General features: G+C 33.3%; 3 protein-coding genes across 3 annotated transcripts; 1 reads left to right on the forward strand and 2 right to left on the reverse strand.

The window, feature by feature from the left end:
• The first annotated feature begins 933 nt into the window (after positions 1–933).
• On the forward strand, positions 934–4542 carry LOC127115960 (uncharacterized). Its single transcript, XM_051047350.1, has 5 exons — positions 934–1256; positions 1347–1476; positions 3210–3410; positions 3511–3678; positions 3908–4542. Exons 1-5 carry the CDS (start codon positions 1123–1125, stop codon positions 4352–4354), a joined length of 1080 nt encoding a protein of 359 aa, XP_050903307.1. The 5' UTR covers positions 934–1122; the 3' UTR covers positions 4355–4542.
• A 2453-nt stretch (positions 4543–6995) lies between these two features.
• On the reverse strand, positions 6996–9843 carry LOC127115977 (uncharacterized). The gene is made up of 2 exons (XM_051047351.1): positions 9485–9843; positions 6996–7497 (listed from the first exon to the last, which is right to left on the reverse strand). The coding sequence occupies exons 1-2, from the start codon at positions 9642–9644 to the stop codon at positions 7295–7297; spliced, it is 363 nt and encodes a 120-aa protein (XP_050903308.1). The 5' UTR covers positions 9645–9843; the 3' UTR covers positions 6996–7294.
• A 786-nt stretch (positions 9844–10629) lies between these two features.
• Positions 10630–11165, reverse strand: LOC127091937 (uncharacterized mitochondrial protein AtMg00810-like). Its single transcript, XM_051030686.1, has 2 exons — positions 10834–11165; positions 10630–10744 (listed from the first exon to the last, which is right to left on the reverse strand). Exons 1-2 carry the CDS (start codon positions 11163–11165, stop codon positions 10630–10632), a joined length of 447 nt encoding a protein of 148 aa, XP_050886643.1.
• Positions 11166–12153: the final 988 nt, after the last annotated feature.

Below are 12153 nucleotides of genomic sequence, written 5' to 3' on the forward strand. Positions count from 1 at the left end.
TGTGATAAAATGACCAGAAATGAAGAAAAGTGCTTGAATAAAATAAAGAAGTCCAGAAAATACAGCTTAATAGTAGAAAAGTGAGTTGCGAGTTTAAATCTAAAAGCTAAAACTGAAATAAGTAATAATTCAAAAGTGACTCTCTCTATTCCAAGCAGGTGAGACATTATTTATACATGATTTGATCAATTAATCCACTTAAATTCACGCAACAATCATAATGGTCCCTTATGGATGAAAAGAGACAGTTTGGAAGTCCATAAGTCGAAAAACCGTTGGAATACCAAAGTTCGCAACGAAAACTGGGTTGACATGGACAATGTTGTTTGACACGGGGAGGGGGGGGGGGGGGGGGACACAACACGGTTAACCAACGTTCTTCTCAGGAAATTACTATTGGGACACTTCAAGGGCTAACATGGCCCGTGTCGGGCACAAATCTTTTGTACTGAGACTTTACTCGAATGCGCAATTTTCAGTCTTTTTCATTTCAAATCTTGCCCGATACTTTTTTATTAACTGAAATCAATATAAACACACAAAAGCGATTAAAAGCGAAACAAAATGACAAAAACACACAATAAAACGTGAATAAAATAAATTAAAAATACATTACAATAATCACTTATCACCAACCATGAAGATACACCCCGCACCACCGCTCAAGATCTAACAATTATTCAACAATCTTTATTTCTAGATCATCCATTGTTGATTCCCGAATAGAACACTACTTTTTAATATATAGTAAAATAAGGGTATTAATGTATTTTTTTTAACTCACAAAAACCTCCCATTTTTCACCTATTGGGCTGAAGACATTTTTATGTGTGGCCCATATAAAACTTTCTTTCCCTTACTTTTTAGAATGCAACCAAAGGAAGGAAAACCGTATATATTCTATAAACCTTTCTTTCGATCCTGTTTCTTTCTTTCCACCTTTCATAAAACCAATCACATTCCCAGAGTTATTTGAACGCTATAGTTAAACTTCATATAAAACGGTTTCGTTTTATTCATAAAGAGTGCGGCGCGCTTAAACCTATCTCGAAGGTTAGAGAGTTTGCAATTCATCTGAATAACACGAGAAGAGAAAAAGAGAAAGAAATTCAAAACTTCTCAATGTCGAGATCGTTGGTTCAACCAGTAGGTCAAAAGCGATTAACAAACGTAGCCGTTGTTCGTCTCAAAAAACACGGCATGCGATTCGAAATCGCTTGTTACCCTAACACCGTCCTTTCATGGCGTTCCGGCGTGTATGTATTCAATCACTTTTTTTCTTCTTCGTTTTTTAACCTAATTAATCGATTATTGTGTAATTAATGAATTAATCGATTATTTAACAGTGAAAAGGATATTGATGAAGTGGTGCAGTCTCGCACCGTTTATACAAATGTTTCTAAAGGCGTTCTTGCTAAATCTAAGGATTTAAACGCTGCTTTTGGTACTGATGATCACTCCAATATATGCTTAGAGGTTATTTTTCTTCTACTTAATCAATTCAACAGTTTGTTATTTTATAGATTCATATTTACTTTTTGATAAGCTTATGAAATGAATTTTTTAACCTAAATCATGCAAATTATTATTGTGATTTTAGTTTACTCCAAGTTTAAATTAGTTTTAGTTTACTGCTTAAGTGCTTAGACTGTGTAAGGGCTGATTTATGAGTAGCTTAGTAGGGTTTAGGATCTGATTGGATAAACAGCTTATTTGCTGCTTATATCACAAGTGCTTAGCAAAATAAGTGCTTATGAATAAGCTTGTGTAAGTTGTTTTTATAACAAAAGATAAAGTACATTTAAATTGTTTTTATATATGTTATAAGTTGTTTTCACTAGCTATCTTGAAGAATTTATAAAAATAAATTCAATAAATATACAAAAAATTTCATAAGCTGTTTTGGTAAAGTCTCCAAACAGTGTCACAAAACTTATGGCAATAGATAAGTTTCAAATAAGCCAATCCAAACAAGACCTTATTAGAGTTTCTCTTATGATATAAGCACTTGTCAGAGTGTGTGAACTTTGAAAGAGATTGTATAAATTGTTTATGATATGTCCCTAAGCTTGTCCTGGTAACTTATGAAAACAATTTACAACTTACATGAAAATTGCTTAGCTAAAATTTCAATTTGTTTATAGAAATAATTTATACATAAGTGCTTATTCAATAAATATATAACTAATTCGTTTATCCAACTACATGTGAGTGAGTGTGTTTGGAAGAACTTATTTACAGGTTTTTTCTGGTTTGAGAGTGATGTTCAACTTCTCTCATTTAACTACTCTATAAGCACTTTTAAGAACTCCGAACTGTGTTTGGGTTGGCTTATGAGTAGCTTATATGGATAAGCATAGTCATACTGTTTGAGAGGATTTATTACAATAGTTTATTATAATGTCCATACATTTTTTCAACCTTTTAATAAACTATTTAGGATAACTTATGAAAACTGCGTGCAACTTATAAGAAAATTGTTTAATCCTATTTTTTTTTTATTATATTGATAGTTTATGCATAAGTGCATATATGATAAACATTTGGAATGAACACTGCGGCCAAACAAAAGTTTACAGTGCCGCATAATGAAGGTGCCAAAGGGCTGCAATGAAGGTAGAAAAACAAAAGAGACCACGAAGACAACTGTTAGGGTTTATGCGTGAGCAAGACTCTGTTATGATGTAGAATTGGAGAATAATTTTAAATATGATTATAGAAGTAATTTAAGTACAATCACTAAACTGTTTAAATAGACCATGCTATACCTAGTGAGCTTTATTGAAGAACCGGATGTAATCTATAGAAATTATTAGGCAGTATAAAAATATATTTACAACACCAGTTTTGTAAGTATAGCTTTACGGCATATCTGTATTCCGTAAGTTGTTTTCAGGAAGTTTTTCACTCTAGCTTTTGTAAATAACTTAGGACTTGTATGCAAACAAGTTAACCACATTCTCTCCATGATCATAAGAATAAGAATGGCATATATGTAAGTGTATAGTTAAGTTGTTTACCCAAATATATACTCTTATAAAACTTATAATTTGTAAAAAAAATGTTATTGAAGAATCATAAATCTATTCTAATTTGTAAGTTAGTTGAAGTTAGAAAACCGGGCTATTATTTATGGCATAACAATGGATATTTAAATGTTAGTTGAGAACATGTGTGTGAATTTGTTATAAAATGGTTTGCTGTTGCAGATTTTAAAGAAGGGGGAACTTCAGGTTGCTGGCAAAGAGAGGGAATCAATGCTGTCTAGTCAGTTCAGGGACATTGCCACCATTGTAATGCACAAAACTTTTAATCCTGAGACTAAGCGCCCTTACACTATCAGCATGATTGAGCGCCTCATGAAGGATATTCACTTTGCAGTTGATCCAAACAGCACCTCCAAGAAGCAGGTCTGTTGTCGAGTCATTCTTATAATTGTATATAATGCTAGCCTCATGTAACTGTTATAACGTTTTGATGATCATTCAAGTAATTAAAATTGTATTACAGGCTCTGGAGTTGATTCAGGAGCTTCAAAAGCACTACCCTATAAGACGGTGTCCATTGAGGATACGCGCTGCTGCCCCTGAGGAGGAAGTACCTGTCCTTTTAGAAAAGCTGAGCGAGTGGAAGGCAACCGTTATTTCTAAAGAAGGGACTGCTGCTCAGTTATCTGTTGTAAGTCCTGTGTTACTCAGTTTTAAACAAGTTTATTTCATGGTCCCATTTCATTTAAAGTGAAGCAACTCTGGGACTTCTGTTTTAGAAGCATTGTTATAGTTGATGGTTACTTATTTTTATCTCATTTTCCAACACAAAAAGCGATAATCTTATTGACATGCATACCGTTAATCTGGATTCTGCTAACATGCTAAGAGAATTGATATGATTTCAAATTGGGTTGCAGGTTTTTGAATTAGAACCTGGTCTATATAAGGATTGTCATGACTTTGTTATGAATAAGATGCATGGGAGATTTGAAGTTCTTGCCCACTCTCTTTATGTGGACGGGGACACCCATGTGGATCAATACAATGATCATGATGACATGCCTGCACCACTGCCCACAAACACTCCTGAATCTGTGCTTGAGCTGAATGATAAACTTAAGAAGCAAACAATTTCTAGTGCAACTAAGCCTACTGAGGTACAACAACCAAAGCAAAACAAATGCAACACATGTGACGCATCTTTTGAAGATGTTAAGTTGTACAGGGAACACCACAAGAGTGAGTGGCACAAGCACAATATGAAGCGTAAAACGAGGCAACTCCCTCCACTCACTGAAGAAGAGTGCACAGCAGATATCGATTTGTTTGAATCAAAATCTGATTTAAAGGATTATTCATTTTGAGTTGTACATGACAAACACCGTATATTAAGTTGTACCGTTCAATATGTGTAATTGCTTTTGTTTAAAATCCTTTGATCGGTTGATGAAATGACAAGTGCAGTTATAAATTTACAGAGTGTGGAAGATCCTGGTTTTGAACCTGGTGCCACAAAAAAAATCAGTATAACAATGTTTGTGTTGGTGGTTGAGTTTGATCTTATCTTGTAGATAGTTGAATTAATTTATGTTTGTTTGGATTTTAGAGTGAATTCAACATATTAATCTGGATTTTCTAAAGTGAAATTGGTTGTCCTTTGAACACAAGTTTAACCAAGTTGATTTATGAAATGAATATAATTTAAAATCATGTTTGTTACAAATTCAAACATTTGTTTTTTTGGGTAGTCCAAACACTTTTAACTTTATCAAAATCACATTTAAATGAGACGGTGAAATGGTGAGTCTGGACACAGATGAATTTTGGACCACAATTTCTCCATTTTATTTTTAGGTTTTAGGGAATTTTTTATAGCACACTATGAATTACTAGGGCATCATTTTTTTTAGTGAATTTCATAATACACACTATGTATTATTAGGGCACCACATAAAAATACAAAAATATTTTCAGTTTTTGGAGATGCATCTCCGAACATATCTTGAGTAAATAGAATTTAATGTTGAAAAATTTCAGAAATGCATCTTCGTAAATATTATGGAGATGTATCTTCGTAAATATTACGAAGATTCATCTCTGGACAGTATTGGTTCTAAAACGCGTTAGAACTATTCTTCCTCATTTTTAAAAAAATACTTTGAAATTTTTCTCAAACTCTCTCACCCCACATTCTCTCAAAATCATTCAACCAAGTTTAAAACTTCTTCTATCAACATCAAGTACATCAAAAACATCATTCAACACTGAAGTATACTCTCAATTTGTAAGTGTTTGATTTTTGTACTTTGATCGATTTTTCATTTTAGTGAAATATTGGTTTTAACTTTCTGGTTTGATGGTGTTTAAGAAAGCTATAAAACATGAATGTAAAGAATACCGAGGGATTATCCTAGTTCCTCTCAAATTCCGAGAGTACGTCTAGTCCTCTTACCATGTAGGAGATTTTACTATTTGTTAGAACCTTGTACAAGCCTAATCTTAGCCTCTATACACAAGTTACTAGCTAAATCAATAAGGAACACACCCTTATAATTTTACAAAGTAGAAATGTAAAGAACACCGATGAATTATCCTAGTTCCTCTCACAATCCGAGAGTACGTCTAGTTCCCTTACCACATGTAAGAGATTTTACTATTTATTAGAATCTTTTACAAGCCTAATCTTAGCTTCTATACACAAGTTACTAGCTAAATCAATAAAGAACACTCCCTTATGATTTTACAAAGTAGAAAAAGACAACAATCATCTCTTTTTCACTCTCCTGTTTCCGACAATCTTGGACAACAAGGTATACACACAAATCTGAGTTTGACAAGAAGTTTGAAGTTGTATGATGTATATCAATGACTTGAATTCAAGTATACAATTCACAAGTATGTTGCACAAGTGCTCAGAACATAATTGATGAAACTTTTAACTGATGCAATGAAAAGAATGCATAAAGTTTCACTTAAAAACTTATGACACAAGACATTTGTTTAAAAATGAAAGATCGAGTTTGAATTGTAATGAAAGAAGTGTAGCATGAAAATCTGGTATCACATGTATTTATACTTGCATAAAACCTTTTTGAAACAACATGATTTCATGAAAAAATGCCATGATTGATAGATGCATTTTGAATTTCGTTAGAATCAAATTTCAACAAAAAAGTGTCACTGCTTCAGTGGTAACTGATTAACACATAATCGTAACTGGTTACAGCTTAAGTGAGTTATTAAAAATTGAATTTTTTGAAGGTGTAACCGGTTACAGGTATTGGTTAATCGGTTACTCCTGATGCAACTTTTAAAAATATTAAAATTTCATTCTGGTAACTGGTTAACATAAATGTGTAATCGGTTTCACCTAATGAAAGTTTGAAAAATATTTTAAATAATGTGACTATGCACAAACATAAGTTATCAAAATGAGTTTTATGCATCATGATGAAATGATTATGATAATTTTGAGCACTATGGTAAAACACTTGATCAAATTGTAACTTATACCTTTAATGAAGTGATCATTCTCCTAAGTTCCAAGAATGTATTGACAATGTTGATTGAGATACAAGTCTTGATACCATAATTTGAGTCATGAAGCTTTTTCTCATCCTTTGATAATGCACATAGACTTGAGAGAATATACCTGTCTTCATCAAAACACAATGTTGGAAAAGCTTGACTTCACAATCTCTCCCTTTTTGATGATGACAACCATTGAAACTTGAAATGATTGAATCTTTTAGAACATTTAAAAATCTCTTAAGCAAGTGCCCCCTAAATTTGATAACCTCCTTGATCAAACTCCCTCTTGATCAATAACGAATATGAAGACTTTGTTTCTGCATATGTTAGAGGATACAAGCACACACACATCTTCTCTCACTTTATCATTATCAAAAGGAAGGGGAAAAAGAGAATAGAAATGTATTGAAAATGTAAAACATAATTATAACAATATAACATAATCAATAAAACATTGAATCAAAACAAAATTTGAAATAACACAGAATTGCATAACAAATTCAACCATATAGGTCACAACATGATAAATGTCTTAAAGTTACATAGTAAAACATAACATGGAACATGACTTAAACAATAACAAAAATGAATAGAGAAATGACAATAGCATACTACTTAGACATGACTAGGAATTATAAAATACACAAGGAAAACACAATTAGAGGCTTTAGTCACTTTCTTCCTCCGATTCTTCGTCACTTTCTTCTTGGTCATGATTTTGGTATTGTTTAATTCGGCTATCTCAAGGAAAATGTCACGAAAGCCGGTTGTGACTAGGTTCTTAATGTTGCACATCTTGTTGTAGAGAACTTCATTAGTGATGACATCTTCAAGTATAGGATCCGTTGAAGAAGTGGTTTCCCTATGCTTAAAATTACGTCTTTATCCTTGAAAATTCCTATATTCTTATTGGCAACCCCAACATTGATTTCATGTTTCCTTGAAGTCATTTTTACCTTAGCCTCTCCTTTCAAATCTACTTGACAAAATTCAAGAATTTTAGTTATAAGTCTAACATATGGTAGATCACATGTGAGACCCTTTTGATGTATCATATGATGCATGATAACATAAGCCTAATTAACCTTAAACGTATTCTTCACAATATAAGTGTTTTGCCTTTCCGTACCACTAATTTATGAACGGTTTGAATGCTTTGGCTGTTGGTGTAAGCCCTAGAGGCCAATACTTTTGGTACTTGTATCGAATTATTTATTAATAATAAAAGGCTTTTTCTTTATTATGTTTGTTTAATAAAGTCCCTAGAATAGATAGTCCGTTTAATGTATCAAATATGACTTAATCATGAGATCACATTAAACATAAGGACACTATTCTTAAAGTATCCATAGTCGAGCTTTATTGTGAAGTAGGATAACATTAAAGCATTAAGACTATTATGTATATAGACTGATGATCACATCTCATGGATCATGGATAAGGAGTTATCAAGTCTTAAACATAGGTATGAATATTAAGAGTAATATTTATACTGGATTGACCCGCTATGAGAATACTATATAGAATGTTATGCAAAGCGTCATAAGTTATTCTCATGGTGATAACGGTGTATACCACCCTTCGACCTGAAACCACTATGGACCCTAGATGTAGAGTCGAGTGCTTTATTGCTGATCAAACATTGTCCGTAACTGGATGACCATAAAGGCAGTTGATGGGTACTCCACGAAGCATGCTAAGGGACATGAGTGACCTAGATGGAATTTGCCCATCCTGCATAACAGGATAAATGTCTATGGGCCCAATATTGAACTGGACAAGGATGACAGGGTCTATGCCTTATGTTCAATATAGACATAAGGGCAAAAGGGTAATTGTACACATAAGTATTATCACAAAAGGATTTGTCAGATCAAATGACATTTTCGTGTCTTGGGTAGCAGTGATGTGTTGCTAGATACCGCTCACTGTTTATTATGTTAACTACGTGATTTAATATAATTGCTAATGTCGCGAAAACCTACAGGGTCACACACAAAGGACGGATTGATGAGAGATAGAGTAACTAAGGAACACCGTAAGGTACAGTGCACTTAAGTGAATTGTAGAACATCGTAAGGTACGGTGTACTTAAGTAGAATACGAAATATGGTAAGGTACCACACGCTTAAGTGATTTTAGCATATTATAAAATATGGGCCACATACACTTAAGTGGGATTTTTAGCTTGCAGCCCACACAAGTGGTTCTATAAATAGAACCCTTGTGCAGAAGCATTAAGTGTAGTTGCAATTTCGTTTTCTCTCTCTCTCTCTCTCTCTCTCTCTCTCTCACTCAAAGCCTTCATTCGTAACAGCTAGCACTGAGATTGAAGGAATCCGTTCGTGTGGACTGAGTAGAGGCGTTGTCATTGTTCAATGTTCGTGATCGCTTCATAGATTTGCATCAAAGGTTTCAATCGTCACAAGAGGTAACTATTCTATCATTGATCATGCCCATTCGTAAGGATCACTAAAGGAGAAAATTTTAAAATTCCGCTGCGTTTTGGATCGCCCTTCTCCTTCATTGGCATGATGATGTATGCAATGAAGTAATGTAGAATAAAACCGCTCATTGTAAGGTTTGATGAGTACAAGATTAATCGGATTGGTGTTGTCCCATAATTTATAGCTCTTTTGGAAAATATCCCAGGCTCAGACAACATAATAATGCTAAAGTAGTAAAAAAAATCTCATAGCCTTGTCAATCATAAGTAAAACCTTGACATATTCTCTCACCCTCATGAGGAATACTTAGACACATTCCAAAGTCCTCCATATATAACACAATTTCTTTTCCTTCCACAAGGGATTTAACCACACAACCAGGATCAATAGATAAATTCGAGTAAAAAGCTTTGACTAAATCTGGGTAAAATGGACCAAAATCAGAAATCATGACCTCTAACCCTTGAAAAGAAAACATTGAATCAAAACTATCTCTAGTAAAATATAACAGATTACCATACTTAGGGGTTGTCAGAGTTTTGTTCCTGAAAGCAAGTAGCGACCTCTTCTCTTTAGAGGATCGAATCAAACTTCCAAGGTTCAATGGGCCAGACTTGGTGGATTGATGATCATCGTCATCTTTTCCCTTTCCCTTTACTCTTCTTGGAGGAGACATTGATTTTGATATGAAGGTTGTTTGAGGGTTTAATTGATTTGGAGTAAAAGTGATTTTTTTGGAGTAAAAGTGATTTTGGGCGAGTGAGATGGTAAGAGTAAGAAAAATGGGATGTTATAGTGAGATTTTATGAGTGGGAAGTAAATGATTTGGTTGGTAGTTGTTGGGAGATGGAAGGGTAAATGAAGATGTGGTTTTCCAAGAGAAAATGGGTGGAAGAATATTGACCAAGCATTTAAATCCATTAAAAGTGATTTTTTGAAAAGTGAGGTTTTAACAGGTGTAATCAGTTAACAAAGCCCTGTAACTGGTGACCACCATGTGCCCAAGAGATGTTTTTTCAAAATAAAAGCAAATTTTCGAACATGTAACCGGTTAATGACAGACTGTAACCGGGTTACATGCAGTAAAATTTTGATTTTTTTTGCATAGAATGGCATAAGGCATGAAACACAACATTTTAAACACACATCTCATACAATTGAAGATAATCATGTTCACAAAGCAAATTTGATCAATAAAAACAGTGAACATATGATAATTCACATATGACATGAAAATTAACTTATACAAAATGAAACATAAATATGTATCTTATACATTTTGATAAGAGAGTGCATGTTATCAACTAATGATGGTGGAACTGCCTTGTGTGATGATCAAACATCATGTTCATCAATATTCTCAATTCTCTTTGAATCTTGAAGAATAGTTCTTTTGCTAGCGATTTTGTGAAAATATCTGCCAATTGATTATGAATATTCATAAACGTTACTTCAAAATCACCCTTGAGCACATGATCTCGTAAGAAATGATGTTGAATGTCTATATGTTTGGTTCTTAAGTGCATTACTGGATTTTTGGTTATGTCGATTGCACTTGCATTATCACATTTCAACTGAATGTATCCAAGTTTCATGTCGTAGTCACAAAGTTGTTGTTTTAACCAAAGTATTTATACACAACAACTTCATGCTACAATATATTATGCCTCAGCTGTACTAAGAGCCACACATGATTTCTTTTTACAGGACCATGACATGAGAGCGTTCATAGGATATGACATATACCACTTATGCTTTTCCGATGAGTTTCGTAACCTGCATAATCTAAGTCAGAATAACCAATTAAATCACATACACTACCTTTAGGATACCATAGGTCGACGTTTGTTCTTCCTTTGAGGTACTTCATGATTCTCTTCACGAAGACAAGATGCGATTCCTTCGGATTTGCTTGAAACCGTGCATAAAGATAAACATTAAACATAATGTCAGGATGACTTTCCATCAAATATAATAATGAACCAATCATACCTTGATATTTAGTGATATCAATTGAAACACCAGTCTCATCTTGATCTACATAAGTTCCAGAACCCATTGGAGTAGCCATTGCTTTCCAATTATCCATATCAAATCTTTTCAACGACTCTTTGTAATACTTGGATTGGTTGATGAATATTCCATTCTTTAATTGCTTAATTTGAAGTCCAAGAAAGTAGTTTATCTTACCTATCATTGATATCTAAAACTCTCCTTTCATCACCAATGAAAATATTTCACAAAGTTCTTTGTATGTTGAACCGAATATGATGTCGTCAACGTAAACTTGAACCAATAAAGTATGATTTTTAATTTTCTTAATAAAAAAAGTATTATCAACTTTACCTTTTTAAAATCCTCTTTCACATATAAATTTGCTAAGTCTATCATACCATGCTCTTGATGCTTGCTTTAAGCCATAAAGAGCATTTTTCAACTTGAAGACATGTGAAGGATTCTTAAAGTCTTCAAAACCGGGAGGTTGTTTGACATAAACTTCCTCATTGATGTATCCATTCAAGAAGTCACTTTTGACGTCCATTTGGAATAATTGAAAATTTAATGAACAATCATAAGCAAGTAATAAACGAATAGTTTCTAACCTTGCAACCAGAGTGAATGTTTCTTCAAAGTAGATTCCTTCTTGATTGTAACATTGAGCCACCAATCTTGCCTTATTTTAAACAATTATACCATTCTCGTCAAGTTTGTTCTTAAACACCCATTTGTTACCTATGACGTGTTTACCAATTGGCATAGGAACAAGTTCCCAAACTTGATTCCTTTCGAATCGATTTAATTCTTCTTGCATGACAAGTATCCATTGGCCGTCTTCTAAGGCTTCATCAATTTTTGAAAGTTCTATTTGAGAAACAAATGCCACATTCAAGCAAGAATTCTTGAGATTTATTCTTGTTGTAACTCCTTAACTTATATCACCAATAACTTTTTCAATTTGGTGATTACTATGGGTTCTCCATTCTTGAGGAAGATCACTTTGATTTGTCTCTTGTTGGATAGATTCATTTTTGTGTTTTGATTGATCATCATTGTTGACTTTGATAGCATATTCGATATGAACTTCTAAAATATCATCATCATCATCACAAACAAATATATCCTTCTTAGAGGGGTTAGGTTCATCAAACGAAGCATACATTGATTCTTCTATAGTTAAAATTCTT

Source organism: Lathyrus oleraceus, chromosome 1, assembly GCF_024323335.1.
Source record: "Lathyrus oleraceus cultivar Zhongwan6 chromosome 1, CAAS_Psat_ZW6_1.0, whole genome shotgun sequence".
In the NCBI taxonomy this organism is placed as follows: domain Eukaryota; kingdom Viridiplantae; phylum Streptophyta; class Magnoliopsida; order Fabales; family Fabaceae; genus Lathyrus; species Lathyrus oleraceus.

Bases quoted from the DNA above. Each gene is read 5' to 3' on its own strand.
- LOC127115977 (XM_051047351.1), bottom strand. From the start codon at position 9,644: ATGTCTCCTCCAAGAAGAGTAAAGGGAAAGGGAAAAGATGACGATGAT. The intron at 7,498-9,484 runs GTAATCTGTTAT...TTTGTCAAGTAG, and splicing joins TCTGACAACCCCTAAGTATG to ATTTGAAAGGAGAGGCTAAG.
- LOC127091937 (XM_051030686.1), bottom strand. From the start codon at position 11,165: ATGATAGGTAAGATAAACTACTTTCTTGGACTTCAAATTAAGCAATTA. The intron at 10,745-10,833 runs GTACCTCAAAGG...TAGATTATGCAG, and splicing joins TTCGTGAAGAGAATCATGAA to GTTACGAAACTCATCGGAAA.
- LOC127115960 (XM_051047350.1), top strand. From the start codon at position 1,123: ATGTCGAGATCGTTGGTTCAACCAGTAGGTCAAAAGCGATTAACAAAC. The intron at 1,257-1,346 runs GTATGTATTCAA...ATTATTTAACAG, and splicing joins CTTTCATGGCGTTCCGGCGT to TGAAAAGGATATTGATGAAG. The intron at 1,477-3,209 runs GTTATTTTTCTT...TTGCTGTTGCAG, and splicing joins ACTCCAATATATGCTTAGAG to ATTTTAAAGAAGGGGGAACT.